At 39.3% G+C, this 20,698-nt stretch overlaps 1 protein-coding gene across 1 annotated transcript in view; it reads left to right on the top strand.

Moving 5' to 3' along the window:
- Positions 1 to 15,489, top strand: part of pigk (phosphatidylinositol glycan anchor biosynthesis, class K) — a 32,688-nt gene extending 17,199 nt beyond the window's left edge. The window contains exons 10-11 of the mRNA XM_076877085.1: positions 545 to 620; positions 14,095 to 15,489. Of these exons, the coding sequence (XP_076733200.1) occupies positions 545 to 620; positions 14,095 to 14,211 (193 nt within the window). The 3' untranslated portion in view covers positions 14,212 to 15,489. The remainder of the gene's footprint in view (positions 1 to 544; positions 621 to 14,094) is intronic.
- The last annotated feature ends 5,209 nt before the right edge of the window (positions 15,490 to 20,698 follow it).

The raw sequence follows: 20,698 nt of genomic DNA, 5'->3' as shown, positions 1-20,698 counted from the left end.
GTGCAGCTGCCTCTGACTTCATTGATTTCTGCATCGATGTTCACTGGGGTTTTAGAAGAATTAGTGCAGAGTGCATTGCGAATGTACAGGGGGCTCAGGAGTTTGAAGCCCTTCTAACACTTCTTCTTCAGTGAAAATGTGGAGAGTGGACTACTCGGAGTATAGATTTTTGTTGGTGAGTGACTCAATGAATTATACCGTGATGGGTAGTGATATGCAGGCAATCTCTTCCAATCACATCCTCTACTTTAAAGATGATTTTGACACTCATCTGATGTTCCAGGATAACTTTCATTAATTTATCTAGAAGGAGAAAAAGGGGAGGTCATTTGCATCAAAATGCATACAACTGACTGTCGGAGACACACACACCTGAGCTGCACACAGACTGCCAACGGAAACACTGAGTCTGTTACTCTTCCTGACAGCTTTTCTTCATTACTGAATGATGGTGTTCCACGTAACAAAAGCCAAATGTATGAGTGCTATTTGCTTTCTTGAGTAAATGTTCAAAGCGTGCTGTTTTGTGTGTTTTGTTTTTCAGTCCTGTAAATGGAGAGGAGCAAAAAGAGGTGTACTCGTACGCGGACCAGCTGCCAGTGTCTGAGATCATCCATCAGGTAAGACACCGATACTAAACCGCACGAGGAAGCCCATGTCGCGACAAATGAGGTGTTTGTCAAATACCTTTCATGTAAGTTTTCATGCTGGTCAACTTTTATGTGTCTTTTATGTGTTTGCGTATGCAGAGCTTCTTCTTCTTTTCTTCCCTGGCTCTTGTGTTTTGCTTCTTTTGTTGTTGTTGTTATTTTCAAGTGTGTCCATGCTCCTCCTTAATTTGGACACAGAACAGAAAGTTATGTGCAACATCCACCAACAGATGTCTTTGTGCCGTTTCCATGGTGACATCTCTAAGTGTGAAATGCAACTGCCTCCCGGTCTCGGTGCGGAGGGGCCACCATGAAATCCAGCAGAAAGGATAGGCAGGATTGTGGAAAAGAATTGTGCATTCACCTCATTCCCAAATGAATTGTGACTTTCACTCGGGTCGACCTTCACAAATGAACACCTCTTCCTCCTCAATCCAGCTTTAGAATGCGCGCTGTGCATTCAGAATAGCCCGACTCTAGTCTTGTATTACTCTCGTAAGATTTTTCCATTATGAGACTATTAAAAATACAATTTCCGTATTTCTACTTCAACTTATGCCTCACAAAAGTAAAGAATCCACATTAATCTTTGCCTCGAGCAAGAGTAGACATTATTGGTGATTACATTTGGGGTTCAGCCTTGCGAGCTGCCCGCCTTTTTAAAATACAGAGAGTGGACACGTTAATATCGACGTGTACACAGTGCATTTGCAGGGCAAGACCAGATTTGATTGAACTTTGGAAACCTAAAAAGTCACTTTGTATGCACTCTGAATGTGGAGTGTGCTGCTTAGTTTTTCTTTGCGTGGTTTAATTAGTTCCTGCACATGTAAATGCGATGTATGATGATCAGATGAAATGTGGTGAATGGAGCATCTAGTTAGTTTTGCTTTTACTGACATGTTTTTTTTTAGCTTTGCATAGCGCTCATCTAACATAGCATTATTCAGGTGCAATACTGCATATTGTCTGAACATTGCATGCCGTCAAAGTCATTTTACATTGTGGGCCACATACAGCACACTTTGATCTTCAGTGGGCTGACACAGTGAAACTTTCCTGTCTGTCAGTCTTAATTTGAACTTAATTTGTGAGATAGCTCAATATAAGTGCAAGTTAAACAGTATGTCTCAGTTTTTCTACATGACAAAAAAATCCTGCTGTAGTGAATGAAAGAAATCTGTCTGCATGACTCTTTGTGCTTAAGTAGATAGTGGGGAAAAACAGGAACGTTTCTTTTATGACTTAATTAATGTATTTAAGAATGGATGCCTTCCTTCACATTTTCAAAAGTCGTCCAATGAGCCGGATTGTAGTCGTTGCTGGGCGTATTCTGGCCTCTGAGCCTTATGTTTGACACCCCTGTTCAAACAGACACATTGAAGCTTTGCCTAATCTAATTAGTGAAAATAATTGGCCAGATGATAGCTGAAGGATAAATTGTATTAAGCCACAACATTTTCTTGGTTCTTTTTTTTCAGTCTTTTTTGTTTCTTATTCTTTGTTCTTCAAACAGTTTTAGCCAATGTTTATATTTGTCGAAATGCTAAATGGTCTGTTTGGATTTAACCAAACTTTATGACTGTTTTTTTTTTTTTTTTTAAAGTAAAGTTTATTTAACATCTCTACAGACTGATTAGCTCTGGCATTCCAGCATGAAGGAATTAAACTGAAGTAAACTACTAGACATATTTTAAACTCAATGAAGCTGGTCATATTTACAGTGAGCATCTAGGTTCATATAAATGTGGGCCAACATCATATATTGGTAAAATTAACTTATGATTAAAACAAATTTTTCCCAAGGCAAGCCACAGTAAGCTGTCTGCATTTTAACACTAGACTGGTGAAAGCCCTGTGCAACCTTTCTTTGGATTAGTTAAATGTTAACCAGCCATCCACAGTGGAAAAACCCACAGATAATTAGCACCATAATCCCTTTTTTTTTTTTTTTTTTGTAGATTCAGCTCATTCATCTGGGATAAGGTTGTTATTCCAGATTCAGCCATGAAAATGGATCAAGCAGAAATGTAGACTGTTGGGACCAAAAAACGAGTTGACATATGACAGTTGACGCTGATACACGATACAGGTGATGAACACCTGACAACGTCCAGGCAAAAAGACAGCATATCAAAAAATATTTCTACCTTCTCCAATGAGTGACACCTTCCACAATGTGGAGCTCTAATGTAAAAAAAAAAAACAGAAAGGCAAACAGAAAATCAGACTGTGCTTTTGTTGAGGCTCAAAGAGTGATCCAAAGTCATTTTGTTCTGCTGACATCATGCAGCGTGAAAGATGGCAAGCTGATCAGACACCGTGAACACTTCATCAGACAAAGATTTTGTTTTTAGTCTGAGTAATATTACACTATAACTAGGTTCTCTTGCTTCAGAATATATTGAAGCATTTAGGACATAATAGTCAGAAAAGTCCCACAGGAGCTGATGAAAAGAAAATAGAGCTAAAAGAAGAATGAATAATGAACTTGGATTGAAGAGGAGGGCAGTCATAACTCCAAATTATTGTTCATTTTGCTCAGTGTCTGCTACAACAACCTTATTTTATTAACAATATTTCAGTTCGATTGAGTAGTAGCAAGCTAAAATATGTTCATTTAATAAATGAAATGGTGCACCACAAACAGTTTTATTGTTTTATGTTAATAAAAAGCCTTTTTGTCTACATAATAGATGCTTCCTAAAGTCTATGTTAGCAGTGTCCCTCCAGTGCGTATTCTGCACTTAATGGATTCACCTTGTCGTTTTAATATCTGTTTATAATAAGCATTCAAGACTTAGTTCTTCCTTACAGTAAGTCTTAGTCATAGGCATGCTGTCTAAACTTAATGGGATGTCATCTTGCAAAGCCTTCGAGAGATCATGGATTAAAGTGAAAATAAAATTGGACTATTTAATACAACAGTTTTTCTGCTGAGCAAAATGTGACAGTTGAGCAATTGTTTCTCTCACTTGAGAGAAGTCGTAGGTTGAAATACTAAGGATTTGAAAGTACAGCCCTCCTCCTGCAGCTCATGCATCTCTTTCTTAATGAGTACGGCTGTTTATGATTGACAAGCCACTGCCAGAAAGCCAGCGCAGGAGTTAGTCTTTTTTTAATAGCTAATCATTAAAAGCCATTCAAAATGAAATCAGCAGCTTACTCTCAAAGAGAAAAATAACAACAATCTCTAAAACCAACCTGAGGCTAATGCTATCATGCAATTTTGTCAGTCTTGTAAGCACTTTATGATATTGACATTTTTTTCCGTTTATTCTCATCTACTTTTTTAGTTCCTTTTGTGATAGATTACTTTTTAATGTGAACTTTAAAGTTTGTGCAGTTATTCTCTGTGTAAATATCAACTTTTCCTGCAGGATTTCTCATACTCAGTCAGGATTTACACCATCAGAGTGAAATGCCTGGACACAGAAAACACATTTTCTAGACTAGATTGTCTTAGGTTTGAGGATAAGGACTAGAGGAGGGGAAGAATTTCTTGTCAGACCACTGATATCAAATGAATGATTGTTATGGATTTTGCCTAATGATGCCAAAAAATTATTATACCAGATTACTACTACAGTAAATTACCTTGGCTTTCAAGGTGATTTGAGATGCTTAACCAAGTGTCCAAATGGGCTTTGGGATTTTGAACCAAAGCCTGGATTGAAGCAGCTGTTTTTGAGGGGTCTGAAGAACAGTGGTCTGCACTTCTGTTAAAAGGGGTACAATGATCACTTTGAGTCATTCGTAAAGGATAAACATTTGAAATGCTTCTGATTCAGGCTTCAATGGCCACAGTAGAGCTGCTGTCGCTGTCGTTTGCTTTGATTCGTTCTTTTTTTGTCTCCCTCATGTCAACAGACACTAAACTATTGGTGTTGATAGCAGAGGTCAAATCCAGCTGAACCGAGTAAATGGCAAAATATAAAAGAAAATCTTTGGGTCCTGCTGCTGGAAACATCACTGGCTGACACTGACTTTAGTCTGAACAAAGAAGTCACAGTTAGTTGGGCGAAATGAATGTAGCTGACCAAAGGCCTGAGTCCTGTCAGTTGCTTATTGAGTGTCATGATTGGAAACAGGAGGGGGTCTCCACAGCCAGCGGCACTTTAGGAAATTAGCTGAAGACTGCCCCAGATAAATGGCAAAAACTGGTCTCTTAGAGATCAGCTGCCTTCTCATATAAGAGTAGTTTATTAATTAAGGTTTTTTTTTTTTTTAGTAATAATCTCACTATTCAAAATAAAGGCAAACTAACAAAACAGTGGCTTATAGAGATGCTCTCCTTTAAAGCGCTGCCGTCTGCTACTTGATTTCATTTCTTGGTGCACTCTATTTTGGCTCCCTCCGGCTTCTCTTTATATGTGTGTGTGTTTTTGTTTTTTCCCCTCTCCCTCTTATATTTGCACCCAACAGACAAACACACTCATCAACCCAGTGACCCCTGACAGAGATTTTGATTATAAGCCTGCACTCCTGCTGGATTGAAGATGGGAGTCCTGGCAGACTGAGTCATCTATCTGCCCGTCTCCAAAGTCCATCTGTACTGCAACAGAATGACCAGCGTCCATCAAGCCCATTGACAGTTCTCTTCTTGTTGATTAGCTGTCAAATAGTGTTCAGTACTCTCAGATATCTTATTGTTGTTGTTTTTTTTTCCATTTCCTATTAGACCAGACCATGGCTTGTAAATAGAAAAGTCATCAAAGTGACTAGATATATGGCTGGGCTGTATGGTGTGTAGACAAGCTTCTCTCATTGCGATTGTGGATGTGTGGATGTTAGGAGATGATTAATGCCCTGTCACTGTTGGCAGTTGTCTCACTAGTGCTTTCAGGGTTAGTCCCCTTGTCCTGACACCTTCTCTTTCCAAATTCACACATCTCATCCGATTGTCATTGCCAAATCACTGTGGGTTCATTTCTGGAAATAACTAGAAGGAACTCTTCTTCCCCCCTCCCTTCCTCTCATGTGTGTTGTACTTCTTTTCGCTTCCCTCGCTGCTGTGAGTCCTGGTCTCTGGCGTCAAATTGTTATTTGTTCTTTTGCCAGCTTGACGCCACCCCATATGGCTCTAGAGAATTGAAAATGGAAACAGTGAAAATTAATGCTTCGCCTGCTTCCTAACCCTCTCCCAACCCTCCTACAGTATCCTCTTTGCAGCAGCAACTCTTTTCAGAGCTGAATGTTAGGATTGTATGGATCACAGGAACGGCTCACTGTGTCAGTCTCTGTTTAATCAAATATCAACTGGAATTTTCTTTGCTCAGTAATTATGAATAATATCCTCTAAAAAAAGAGAGAGACAAAACAAATCCTGCTTTATGAGAGACTAATGCACCCACTACTATTACTGTTTCAGTACTTGCGTAAGGCTTAAATGTCACAACAATACAGTGGAGTGTCCTGGCAGTGCACAGCAGCTGCTGTTCCTTCATTTGGCTTTGCACAACATAAAATTTGCTGCAGTTTTGACCTTGGAGTGCTAGTGTTTGGCAGGGTGTTTCGGAACTCCCTCAGTGACCATTAGCATCCTGCAAGCCCATGTTAATTAGCTCCGATCAATCAGATGGGTAGCTCTTAATTGATTGTACGGGTGAACTGAACACACAACACAATGTGTATGTAATGGTAACATGCTGCTTGAGTGTTGGTTCCTGTCCTTGGCAGTGAGATGTGAATGGTTTTGTCAGTGAAGGTCAGTGAACACTGGCTACTTAACTGCTTCCCTCTGACCTTCCTATTTCTAGTAGTTTTATCCTCTGCCTCCCACCTGAGTTTCCTTTTTCTATTTCGTTTTTACTTTGGGGTAAAAGGGCACAGATACAAAACTCTTATGCACATCTAATGACAGACTATAGCAGACATTTCCCACTTTATAAAGCTGCTATACAACCAAAGTTTCTATCAGTAATTTAGGGAATTGGTTAATTGACATAAAAGTAATACCTTAATCAAATAACTTACATTAACAGTTAAGTGTAACATTTCCAAACGTGAACTAATTTCACCCTCTCCTAATTTAATGTTAACATTTTTAATTTGGATTCCTCGCTCCATAAGATGCGTTGCTTCTGATTTTTAGTCCAGTTGTGTAACTTGCCGCACCTCAGCCTTTTCTCCAAGTTTACGTTCCTTAAGAATAGCTTCTTGACAGCCACCCTTCCACTGAGACCATTTCTGATGAAGATTCAGTGAATGGATCAACTGAAGTACCAGATGCTTCTCTCAGGTCCCGAGTCAGGTCTTTGATGGACTTTTTCCCCCCTCTATTTCTCTGCTGTAGATTTTGTTTTTTTTACTCTACTTGTCCACTTTCCTCAGATTTTTAAGGACACACTTCACACCATGCTGAGATATATCAGTAATCCACTGAGAATCACCTGAGAATATCAAACTTTGTTATCAGATAAAGAAATGGGAACTAGTTATCCATTTGAAAGGCTGCTTAGTAACAAAGTGCCTAAATATACAATTTAAAGCACATTTTTAAAGACAAAACACTGGTTCATCCCTTGTGTTAGGTACCTCTTTATGCTTTAGTTTCTAAGTCAGTGTTAAGTGGTTTGACACTAATCTATAAGATTTGTTAATCACAATGACTGAACTAAAAATGAGTGAAAAAGCATCCAGTGTCCAAAACAAATTGAAAAGCTTGGAGAACTTTTGCACTTTTTAAAGAATGATAAGAATATCTGGCTTCTTGGAAGCAACATATGAAAACAAGAAGTAGCTCAAGACTTTTTCAGAGCACAGTATATGTAAGTCAGCTGATATAAAGCTATTTATTCGGTCTTTGGGAGGTTTGTATTTGTTATTGTTCTTAACAAGTGCATCTTTTTTTCCTCTTATCCTTATAGTCTCCATTATATACTTTGTTACAACAGAGGTAACAAATGTAAAATGTTTCGCTAAGTACACTTACTAGACACAGGAGTAAAACAAAAATGTAAAGTATGCTTAAAGGATTACTTTATGTAAAAGTAACATTCGGCTAGTTGTTTGATTATTTTGTAAAATCTCCCCCACATTATTGTTTAATATTAAGTTAAATAATCATTAGTTATTTGCAGCCAAATGGTGTGGTGGTCTTTTCTCCTCTTCTTATATCTTTAATATTCCCTTCACCACCTTCTTCGTATATGCTTCTCTCTGCCAGCTGTGCTGATGTGGCTTCCTGTCACAGTCACTCCATCTCCCTTTGGTCTTCTTCACCCCAGGGACTGCGTCTTAAGACGCACATGCACACCCACAAACAAATACAGTCACGCACACCTTTGCCTACAGCTGTCACAGAGGTCAACTGCCCCCTGACAGTCACACACTCCCATTCATCTCTTGAACATATCCAGCCACGCTCTGCCTCATCCGCCAGACTCATTGTCTTTCTGTCAGCCTTTTTGTGTCCTCCCCTGAGAGACTCCCAACTATTTTTGTCAAGTAATTCAGATTTACCTCTGATAGAGAATGCAAACAGAAAAACCTCACAGAATCTATGTGTTCATATATATAAATTGACTGTTGATGTGTTTCTAAATCAGTGACCTTGCCACGGCATTTCAAACGGGCACAGCAGTATTTGCGTGATTGTGTCAGCATCTCAGTGGGAGAGATCACTGTTGTTGCAGCTCAGTGTTCATTTGACAGGAAAAAATGGAGGGAGATGACTCAAGCATGCTGGAAAATTTAATTTGAATTTGGGGGGACGCCTCTGTTTCAACTGAACTGGAACAGACAGGTCAAATTTGACCGGTCTTTTGAAACAGTGAGGATTCAGCTTGCAGTGTCAGTGACAAATCAGAGCCTGTACCATGACTGCATAATTCTTTTTATAGTTATTTTGGAGAGATTTGGGTTAGAGGTCTGTTAACATGGCCAGTATTGTGCAGACGTTAGCCCTGGTGCCCAAGAAGGTTCCCCCTGCTAGAGCCTTTCTGTGTGGAAGTCTTTGCAGGTAGGATTGATTGATTGATTGATTGGTAATTTATTTCACATTTAGGTGCGAGAGTGAACTGTTGTCTGTCTCATTGACACCCTAGTAAGGATGTATTCAGCTGGCATAGGCTCCAACCTCCCACTGTGTAAACCATGACTGGATGTCGAATTCTGGATACACATTTAAGATGATGAATGGATGGTCTGTTAATGCTGGTAATATAAGACGTTGTTAATATATATCTGACTAATCTGATCGTTTTAGTCTCATAATAATAGAAGTTAGAGTTTGAAGTGTATAAATACTTAGGATTAGATTAGAGGTGTTGACCAGTAGCTCTCATTCTATGTTTATATCTACACATAGTATTGCAGATGCACTCTGTGTACAACCACTGTAGCCACAGAATATGTACAGGTAAGGTAAAGTGCACTTGAACCAAAAACATGCCTTAATCTGGGGTTCTGCACAAATCCAAGCTATTGTCACCCGTGTAGGCAGATGAATTGTATACTCTAGTCATGGATTTATTTCAAATGACTAAAAATAATTTAAGAGGAAAAAAAGGTGTTTGTTTTTTTTATTTGACACTTTTACACTAAAAATCAGTGTTTCTCAGTTTCATTAGCACTCGGTGGATATAGCTTGAGCATATTTGATGGACAGTTGTTTAGTAACATGAAAAAAAACACACACCCACAGCTGGCCTCAGAATCTGACTCATTCAGTAAATCTCTCTCATTTAAAATAAATGAAAGTGATCTGACTTTGTCAGTAAATAGTGTTGATAAGAAAGTAAGAAAGTCTTCAAGGCCTTTAACTCCAGGCTATTTTTGGATGAAACACCCACTGCGATGCCTGTTATGTCTGATGTCAGACAAACAAGACCAAAATCAGTCATCTGAGAAGCTTCCTTAAGTTTAGTCAGTATCTCAAAAAAAGCATGATTCAGATGCTGAAAACATGTCTCTTTTCAGCTTCATTTTCTTCTCTGCTCACTTTAATTTATTCATAGGACTAGATGTTACAATCCTTGTCAGTGAAACGCAGCACTTGCCCTGAGTGGGTTAGAGAAGCCTTCTAGGTGGGGTGAGTTTGCTGCTTATCATATGGTGATGTTTCCACCATTGCAGCACACCAGTTGTGTACGCCGCCGAGGCAGTCGGATCAGTCTGATCAGACTGGACAGTATGTTGCTTTGTGCCCACTGGTCATTTGGATGCCCACACCACCGCCTTTGGCTCCTTCCATAGTGGCTGCTTTTTCCATCAACATTGGAAAGCTCTTTGACCAACCATTTAAGCCCTCGGTTACCCACCTCATTCAGTGGCCTTCGATGGTTAAGAAGCCCATGCAGCCCACCTCCACAGGATGTAACCTCACTTTCCAGCTCCGGCCTTCTGCCTCATCTGCTGTGGTTGCATATGGCGGTTTATTCCTTACATATGCCACTTCGATGGCACACGAAAGGATGTTTCTCTTGAAGTGCTGAACGCTAGTAGATACAGTATGTACTGTATGTAGGAAAAGTACTGGCTGTGGGAGATGGACGTTCTACAGAAGCACCTAACATTATACCTATGTTCATGTAAACGCACTTGGTGTGACTGATGCCTCCTTTAAAAAATCTTTTATTATCATGTTTGTTTTTGATGTTAAAATGAATATTCGCTGTTTATTCAGGAGAATAATCTAAGCAGAGAACACCAGATTTTTCTCCACCCCAGCTAACTCTCCAGCTCATTTGAAGGGAATACCGCCTCGTTCCCAAACCCACCTTGCTTCCAAAACTAGCGTGTGGTTAAAGTGAATACAATCGGAATATTCTGGCCAGTGTGTGCTGTACAAATGATGCTTCAAAAGGGAAGGTCTTTACCTTGGACCTCCAGCCTTGATCTGTCCACAAATACCCTAAAGCTTAGTCGTGCGCTTCAAACGCCTCTGCTTTAGCATTCTGGATGGCAGTGGCGCTCTATTGATTTGACTTGATTGAGCTGTTAAATAAATTTTGGCTCAGACGTAATCCAATTTTTACTGCTGTCCTCGGTCTTTCTACATAAGAAATTGGCAGCGTTGTCACGTAACCTGGACTTTCTATTGAAACGACAGCCTTGAGAAGATGTACACTGCAATGAGGCACGAGAACGCAGTCACACACGTTTCCTGAAATTAGGTTTTCGCCTCACTTACCAAAAGCTTTTAAACTAATAAGAAGAATAAAAAGAGTCGTTTTCACCAGGCAAAGCAATTAACATTCGTTATTCTAAGAAACATGTAATAATGCATGAATAGAATCAGGTGTTTTGCATGTGCGAGTGTGTCTATGGATCACTGTAATAATCACTGGGTCAATTTCATCATCATCACCCTGTCTTCACAAAATGAGATAAGCCTACTTTATATAACAGGAGCATTAAGTTGGCCATTGAAAAGACTGAGATGGGGCCATTGTTTAGCTTTGATTTAATTGGCTGATGGACAAAGTGTAGAGTAATTAGCAAGCAAAAAAACTCACCCAAATCTTAATGTAACAGAGTTATTTTAAATCATACAATTTCAGCCAGTGTTTGAGGTTTTAGATGCCAAAGACAGCATTTGGTGCTTGGCAGGTGGTTCTTTCAGATACTGCATATATTCAACAAACGGTACAGAACTCTTTCCTATCCTCTAATATACCCATACACATAAATACATCAGAGGATTCCACTCTTCTTATGCCAAATCAGCAGTCCTCACTGCTTATATGAAGGGAAATTCAGCAGAATATAACATTGCCTACTTGAGTGTATTTTCAAAGCAACTTAAGACTTTCAAAACGGAAACGCTGCCAGTCAGTCAACAGGATTTGATGAAATAAATATTCTATCTGCATCATCATTAACTCATTACACTGTATACTCTGATTTTATAATAGTACCCAGTGATCCCAAACAGTTTTTCTAGATCTTTAGAGCCCTTTAGTTAATACAGATATTAGATTTGTTTTATACTATCTGAAATTATTAAAATATTCAATTGTAAGTTTGAGTAAATTACTATTTAAACATTACAAAAATGTGCCATTTCTCTAACTAGTTTAGTACATGCAACCACAATCATAAGGACTGCTGGACTGAGGTGGTGGGAGTGCATCTAGAGCCAAGACGCAAAAAAAGGGGGGGATAAATCTGTCGAATATGTCTGATATCGAGCCACTTCTGAACCAGAGGCAACTTCAGAAGCGTCTTAGGTTGGCTAAGGAGAAAAAGAACTGGACTGTTGTTCAGATGAAAGTAAATTTAGCATTTCATTTGGAAATCAAGGTCCTGGACTCTGGAGGAAGAGTGGAAAGGCTAGGTGTTTGAAGTCCAGTGTGAAGTTTCTGTGATAATTTGGGGCACCATGTCATCTGCTGGTGTTGGTGGTGGCCGATCCTCTGTGTTTTATCAAGTCCAAAGTGAACACAGCCATCTACCAGGAGATTTTAGAGTGCTTCGTGCTCTGAATTGTTGCCAAACTTTATGGAGTTGGCGATTTCCTCTACCAGCAGGGCTGAGCACCTGTCAACAGTGCCAAAACTAGTACTAAATGGTTTGCTGACCATGCTATTACTGTGTTTGGTGGGATAACCACCTTGCCTGACCCGATTTGTCAAGAGGAAAACGAGAAAGACGCAAAAATAGAGATGAAGGCTACCATCAAAGCAACCCAGGCTTCAATAACACCTCAGCAGTGCCACAACCTGATCGTCATAATTCACACTAAATGAGCCCCAACACAAAGTGTTGAGTATACAAAGTATACTTGAGTATACTTTTCAGATTGTGGACATTGTAAATCCTTTTTTATTTATCTGCAGGAATAAATAAACAAGTAAACAAACTAAAATAAAATAAACAAAGTCTTTAAATATTTCACTTGGAATATATCAGTTTACCTCATGTGAAATAAATTACAGAATATCTCTGGCCACAGCCATCTTTAAACTTCAGTCTTCATTTTAGTCTCAACTACACAGCTATAAAGTTCCATTACTATCTTGCAGATGTTGCTTTATCACAAAAACTGCCAGACGTAAATATGTGCTAAAAGAACTTAAAAAAGTAGGTGCCTCCAGGACCACATTTGCATGATGATGCGCACACACACACACACACACACACACACAGGCTGACTCAGAAGATGAAAACAATACCAGCTACACTATTGCAGCTGGTAAAAATATCTGATGAAAGAGTAAGCAAAAAAAAAAAAGAGGACAGATATGAGCAGACATTACATGCCACATCTCACTGAGTGCTAAATCTCCACTGTTCTTTGGGTTGTTGGTATATTCATGAGAAAAATAGCCAGGCTTGCCAGATGCGTCACTACTTTGTGCATGTAAACTTTTACTGAAAATACAATTAGAAAAACAATTGCATGGATGAGAGTGACTCAGCATGAATCACTCTGTAAATACATAAGATCAAAACAATATGCAGAAATATCAGCAAATCCTGTGTGAGGATTATAGATTGCTATTGGTTTCACTTGATTTACAGGGTCTGTTGTAGTTAACTTTAAAACTTGTCTTTTGCCTGTACGCTGGCTGTGAGGTTGTGGGTAATAATGACTTTGGACTAGGCTTTCACCCCAGTGTCTAATCCCCTAGGGCCTGTCAGTCTGCTGTCAGCTCGGCTCTGGCTTCTACTGCAGTATGTGCAAGTGGGTGTGTGTGCCAAGCCAATATTGATGTGTATCAGAAGGAGTAGATGTACTGGATACTGGAGTAGTACTGAGGAAAGCTGCACAGACACAGATCTCCTAAGCACTTTCGGAGCTGCTTTATAGTACTATATGTCGTTCTACTGTTGTGTGTGCAGCTTGTGGCTCAGTCGGACTTTGAGCACTCTGCTGCGTGTTCATCCGCTTTGCCAACTTTTCAGGTTTTGGCTTTAGGGAATGCCTTGTCTGACTGGTGATTTCCCGACTGGATAATGACAGCTTGTATAGGGAGGGATAACAGAAATCTCTTAAGTGCATTCTCGCAGCCCATCTATAGCTTTGTCGCCAGCAGTGGAGTTAGGAAGTTATTTTAGAGGTTAAATCTCATCTCCCTGCAGAATATTGCAGCCGCATTAGCATATAAATGTGCTCCTTGTGAGATGCATGTTTAATACGAGCGAAATTTAAAAGTATAATCATACACAAAGTGATGATGTGGCAGTGAATGGGACAAACACAAGACAGGGGAGGTGTACTGATGAGCTTTACCACCTGCTTTTTTTGTGTGAACCTTTGCGTGTTTGTGTGTGTGAGACGGCAGATCGTGTACATAAAGTGCGTGAAGAGATAAAGCGAGTGTGTGCGTGCAATTCTGCGCCTGCCTGCCTGCGTGAATGACAGAACAATCAGCGGTGGCCTCAACAGGAGAAATATACACACTATTACTAACCTGCAATCTCACCCCGCTCCCCTCTGCTTTCCCTCCCCCACCCCCCACCTTACCTTACCTGCCTCACCCCTCCTGCGATTCAGAAACCAAAGCAGAAAGACTGGCACCCTCCTGATGGCTTCATCCTGGGCCTGTGGACTTTAATCCTCCTGGTGTTTTTCAAGACCTACGGTATCAAGCATCTCAAACACATCTTCTGAGCCTCCTGTGTTTACACCGCTGGATGTAAAGCTGCAGACCCGTGATATTTGAGGGAAGGAGCGGTTTGTGACAGGCTTATATTCCTGGAAATGAAACCGAATTGTTTGGAATGACATCTGCTGCTTGTTTGGAAACTGAGTGATTCTTGGTGCCTTTTTTTTTTCTCTTTTACTTTGAAATGACCCCAGCTCATAGATGTAAACATTTGTGCTCTGTGTTAAATGTTTTATATAAAAAAAGGACAACTGCATCACACAGCCATTATACAAGAATTTTATGGGTTTTGTTTTGCAAAGACTTGAACATTTATTTTTCTTTGCGTGTTTGTGTCAGATGTTCTGTTTTTGTCGAGCCATTCCACAACTGCACTGTTTTCGGTTAAAAATGCACTAAACTGAGTCTGCAGATAAGAATTTAATTTATTTTTGGGAGCGCGTTGTTCTGCATATTTTAGCAGCAGCCTTTTTGTTTAAGTGCTACTCAGAATGTCTGCTCGGTCAGAAAAAGAAATTGTGAAACGAGGGCTGGCTGATTGGCTGTGAGTGGGCTGTAGAGAGATCAGTATTTAATGTCTCTCCTGTCCAGATACATTACACCCTTTGACCGTCATATCACACTTGTGAAGGATAACAATCGTACATAATCCCATCTCTCGTGATGGACCCATCCACTTTCCCCATTCACTAAATTGCCCTCCCTGTGGAAACATCCATTAGCTCCCCAGCCTTGCACTCTGCTGATTGTATTCTGGGTGATGGACAGCCATTTCCCCAGCCATTCTGCGTCCCGTGCTAGGGCAGCGATAAGTGAGTGATAACCTAGTAAGCCACCGGCCGTCCCACACGGGGTAAAAAGAGGAAAACATGCCTCAGCATAGAAGTACTCTCTCCCCTTCTGGTCTTGTATAACCACTCTACATTAGACTTATTGTTGGAGGGAGGTGAGTGATGCTCGGAGCATATGGATTAAACCCACCCATTGCGTGTCCACTGCCACTCTTCCTTGCAGCTAAAGTAGAAAATAGATGGAGTTGGAAATGAAACCATATGTTTTGGAATGCAGCTGCTGCGTCAGCCACATTGTACCTTTTCTTATACATTATTTATGCAACACTTCTTATTTCCTTTTCCTTCCCTATTTTCTAGTTCCCGTATTCGTATTCCTCCTGCTCCACCGTCAGAGAGCACAGGAACATTTTTATACCCTGAACTGGAGGATTTTTGATGCCCTGATTAAACATGAAACACTGAATCAAAGGAATAAATTTACATCTTTAACTGCTTGATTTGGTTCTTTTTTTTGAGAAGATATTGAGCTTCCTTAATTACTCTTAAATGGTGTTACAGAGTAATACTATTTAAAGGCACCCAATCTGCTTTTACTGTTCCAAACCTTGAAGGTATGCCTGGCAGAGCTGATAATCTAAGCATATTTATGCCACAAATACATCCTTGAAATCAGTGCTGCTTGAGTTGACTTGCAACCCTGCTCTGTCTTCCTTTTTTCCCTTTACTGGAAACATTTCAAACAACCAGGGAGGTTTTCAAATGCAGTTCTCTTTCACTGAGTATTGTGTTTCAAAAGAAAAGCAACTGGGCCCAAGTCTCCATCTACAATCAGCGTATACCAGGGTGGCAGAGCAGCCCTGAGATGTCCCCGTTTGCCAAAATAAAGCAACTGTGTCTCAGATGGATGCATTTGATCTTAATCCACTTCAAAATGGACTCCACATCCTCTCCATCCCACTTAGGCACTCTGTGGAATTGAATATAGTCAGCCTTTGAGTGTAGCGCTTGACTCTGCTGCTATTATGATTTCCCCAATGCTAATAAAGATCAGTGTCTATCTGCCTTCACACCTCACTTGGTGGGGAGAAACCAGTGACAGGACAATATTGGAGCAGCCATCTCCAAAAAGGCTGAGAGATTTCAGGCTGAAGAGTCGGGCACGGTGCTCTGAATATGTCACACAGGTTCTTCAAAAGACGAGCAGAGTCGGTATTCACCAGTGAGCGCACACCCATCTGCTCATTGTCTTTAGAAGTGGAACAGCGTCGACATTGGCCCCATGTGGCAGCCTGCTAAATTTAATGATTTACACACAAGCACACCAACGCTGTTTGGAGACGGTGTGTCTGACAGGTTGTCCAATTTCCATGGAAACTCCGGATTTCCAGCTGCTTGCCTGTCAGTGAGCCTTTGTGTTGTCAATCATTCCCAGGAATGATAATAGTAATTTTAGCAGTCACAGATTTTCACTCATCTGCAACAAAAACGGGCATAAATCATACTCCATGGTGCTCGCTTACTGTACTTTTGAATTTAAATGGCTTTCTCTCAAACTTTAAGGGAGGAAACAAAATTCAGTGCACAGAGATATTCTCACTATGGCTTACTTTTATAATTGCAGCCCTGTAATAAACACGAACAGCTTTCCAGCTTTTGATCCAGATTGTCATTTTAAATTCATATAAGTTGATTTTACCCCATGTAGAAATTCAGAAAAGTGAAAATTCATGAGCTCGGGGAATAGATGGGTCTCATTATGAATGCTAGGACTGAGATGTAAAGATTTTTGTAACCTTAGAGACCATTTTGGTCTCTCCTAAAATGTCACCTGTGGAAAGACTGTCGCAACAACCAATAGTTTTGTTTTTTTTATCAAGTAGGAACCAACCACACACACCCAGTATGCCATCACAGTGCGAAGACAAGGAGGAAACGCATTTCGAACACAACCTTCCAGAGCTACACATCAAACTGACCAGAGACCGACCGACTGGGCAGTAGCTTGAAAGCTGGCCTTGCCATCACATTTAAAAAAAAAAAAAAAAAAAATGTGATGGCAGTTTCAAATAATTATACCTATAGACCATTTATAATAACATAAGGCTCATTAAAATGGCCCTTTAGAGCTACAATACCGCTCAGGAAAATTGTGTCATAGTTTCAGAGTAGCTACCAAACTACTCAATTAAATGGATTGATATTTATATATTACCTTTTTACTCAGTTGAGCATTTAAAGCACTTTCTACTGCAAGTCTCATTCACACGCATAGGTGTCAAGCATCGATCCACCACCTTCCAAGTGGCAGATGACTTGCTCTACCACCTGAGCCACATCCGCCCCTTGCTGTGTATCACTTAGGCCCATTGTAGAATAATTGCACAGGTTGTTTTCCAATCCAATTCCAATTTCTTTTGTTTTTTTAAGAGCAAAAAGTTTTTTTGTGTCTCATTGGGGATGTTGGTGTCTTGTTTATACTCTCTTAAGAACATCATCTACACTTAAGCCCTACCCAGTGCTTTTAAATGTGATACCAGTGAGTCATTTACAACAACCAGGTGTGGTGAGAGTGAGAGGCTGTCACAATTGCTAAACTCTGCATTTCATAAACCTACTTTATGCCATGACAAGGAAAACAAATCTAATCATTGCTTTTAGTTGTGTACCAGAAAGTATTGAAAACATCATTCCCTGAACAGCTATTCTAATAATTCACATTAATCAAGTTGGTATGAAGCAGGAAAATACTGTTCGCTCCAGTTTAAATACTATGCTTTTTTCCTGTATTATGCGCTCGTAAATGACTAGATCTGAGTCTTTTAGAGTATTGGTCTAACAAATGAGGTATTTCAGGACATCACCTTGGGCTTTGAGATTTTTTTCTCCGTTTTTTTCTGAGATTTATTAGAGTACTGTAACTCCAGGCCTTTAAATTTTCTACAGAGCGTTTAATTTAGTTTCCCACAGAAGCCTCGTGTTAAACAGTCTTAATTTGCAAAATCCTAAATTGTTTTCTCATCCCTGCTGTAATGTTACATTTTAATATGACTGTTGAAAGAATTTTGTTTACACCAAACACATAAAAACTAAACTTGTCAGAGTAGATTGTATATGCAGGAATCCTTTCGTAGTACCATTTCATTCAACAACATCACAACTGGGAAACAGTTCTACACTGGCTTGAGAACCCATTGTTACCGTAGCATAATAGGACTGCTGTACGTTAAAAGAAAAATTACAGAGCCAGCTGATGGAGGGGGATAAAATTCAGAGATTAAAGTCATTTATCATCCATGCATCCATGCGTCTGTGTGAGGTTGGCTCAACTCATTACCAGCAGACCCTGCTGCTTACTTATGCCTCAAGTAGATAACCTAACAAGGTTATAACCTATACTTCATTATTGGATTTATCAATAAATGCTAATAAAGAACTCTTATTTTAGCCCAGCATCACCGTATTTACCTCCGCCAAGGAAGTAATTATTTGTATCAAAATGATTGATTGCATTGAAATCTTTACCAGAGGGAGGGGCTTGGTCCAACTTGAAGATGATTAGCTTTTGGAATTGATCCAAAGCTAGATTCAGATGCAGAACCTTTTAAACTGCTATAACAGCTATAACATAGTGTAGCTACACAAATATGCACAAATATCACATTTAATTTGGGAGATATCGTCTTGATGTTCGCAGTGAATGTCAAGACAGATATCTGGATGAGCAGATATCTTATGTATGATGTGGAGGGATTTGTAGCCCTATATATGTCTATGTAGTCCCTGCTCTTTTATCATGTGCATACAGACTCATTAGCTTCCTCACTAATGAACGTGCATGACATTCTTTAATAACTTTCTTGACTTTTTCCTCGCTAAGTTTTGGCTTTATTGTCTCAGTAGTTTTGAAGGTTTTTTTTTTTTTTTTTAAATATAAATTTACGACTTTAATCTCAGAAATTTCTCAAATTATTACCCCCATCCCAGAGCTCCGTAATTTTCTTTTTATTCTGTAACAGCTCTAATACGCATTGTCATACATCAGTAGCCCAACCAAACCAAAAAACTTCAATAGCCCCAAATCCGTTATTTTTAATTTGTCCATTCATCCAGCCTTTTCTGTCGTGTATCTGGGTCGTGTTAATTAGGAATTGATAAATACTGCTGGGATGTACTGAAAAGGATTAGTGGCACATTTTAAGGCCATGACATCCCTGCTGGTTTTCTGTGATACGTTCACTTCAGTTTGAAGTTTCATTGTTGGAATTGTTGCAAATAAAAACAAATCCCGTTTTACATTGTCAGGTGCAGTCTTTATTGTTTTTATACTATAGTTTTTACTAAAACTATTTATAGTTTTTACTAAAACTATAGTCCTGCACAGTTTGTCTTAGAAAAACTGTTCAATCACTATGATGACCAGCTTGTTTGTCGTATTCAAAACATTTAAACCAATTAATCTATCTGTCTGAGGTTTTTAGTATAGACATACAGTAAGAGGAAAACAACAACTGAATTTATAAGTCAGGCTGTTTGCAGTTTAAAGGAAAATCAGGACAGATTTCAACTATTTAAGATGCCATTCACAATTTAAAGCTGCTTCTGTCGGTATTTGTGTGTATGTAATGTTTATACTCATGTATGAAAAATGTTCAGACTACAAGCCCTGATACATATTAGAACGACAATCTTAGTAATGACCTAACTTACTAGTTATAGGACTTCTACACGATGCTTTAAAATCCCCATTTCAGCATAAAAGACTAGTGAATTTAGTTGTTGTTAGGTGGTTGCTCCCTGCGACCCTAATGAGGATAAGTGGAAGAGGATGGATGAAAAGGTGGATGGATGGATAGGTGGTTGCTAGGGGCTCTGTATGCTGTAGGAGGAGTTCACGGACAGACAGAGATGGAGATTTGGTGTATTACAGTAAGACTCCTTAATACGATGTGATTTTCAAAATAGAACTTTTGAAGATCAAAAGCTTGATAGTGTTTACATGCGTGCGTGTCATTCTGTCTGTAAACACAACTGCTTTAAAAGTTTTGAAGGAATTGTGATGAAACTTTGTAGGCATTTACAGTGCTGTCATGTTACGGATCACTTAAAATGTACGTTACATACATCAAGGTTTTTGAGGCCAGCTTAATGATTTACTGGTCAAAAATTAACAAAAATCCTTAAAAATTAGAAATCAAGTGTGAGGTGTATTTCCAGCAAACATAAAATACCTTATAAAGATTTAAAATGTAATTGCTCAATTGACCTTTGATCTGTCCTTTAAGACTGATCTACAGTTCAAAGTGATAATAATGCCATGCAGAGCTATTTAAACATATGTTTCTTACTGCCATTATTCGTAGTGACAACATACAGGTATATAGGGGAATGATATATGGGGATTCTAAATATCACATTGCAGTTTGCATGAAAATATCCAAATAATGTCCTATATAATGACCTCTGATCCCACTGTCACATTTCAGATCTGCCTTTCTTTCAAGTTGACCCCATAACGTGTTATTTTTACTGCACTACAAACAATAAATTTTACACCCACTCCATTTTAAAGTACATTTAAAAGGAACAAATAAAATTAAATAAATATATCCACAATTTAATAGGATTCCTTTAAAAGTAGATCCTGCCCAGAGAGAAAGCTGCCTTGGCAGAGGTTTGCACTCTCAGGGCGCTTCTTGTT

The sequence above is a fragment of the Maylandia zebra genome, linkage group LG18, assembly GCF_041146795.1.
Source record: "Maylandia zebra isolate NMK-2024a linkage group LG18, Mzebra_GT3a, whole genome shotgun sequence".
NCBI lineage: Eukaryota > Metazoa > Chordata > Actinopteri > Cichliformes > Cichlidae > Maylandia > Maylandia zebra.
Note: the sequence above shows the minus strand (reverse complement) of the source record. Positions and strands in the feature narration are given on the sequence as shown.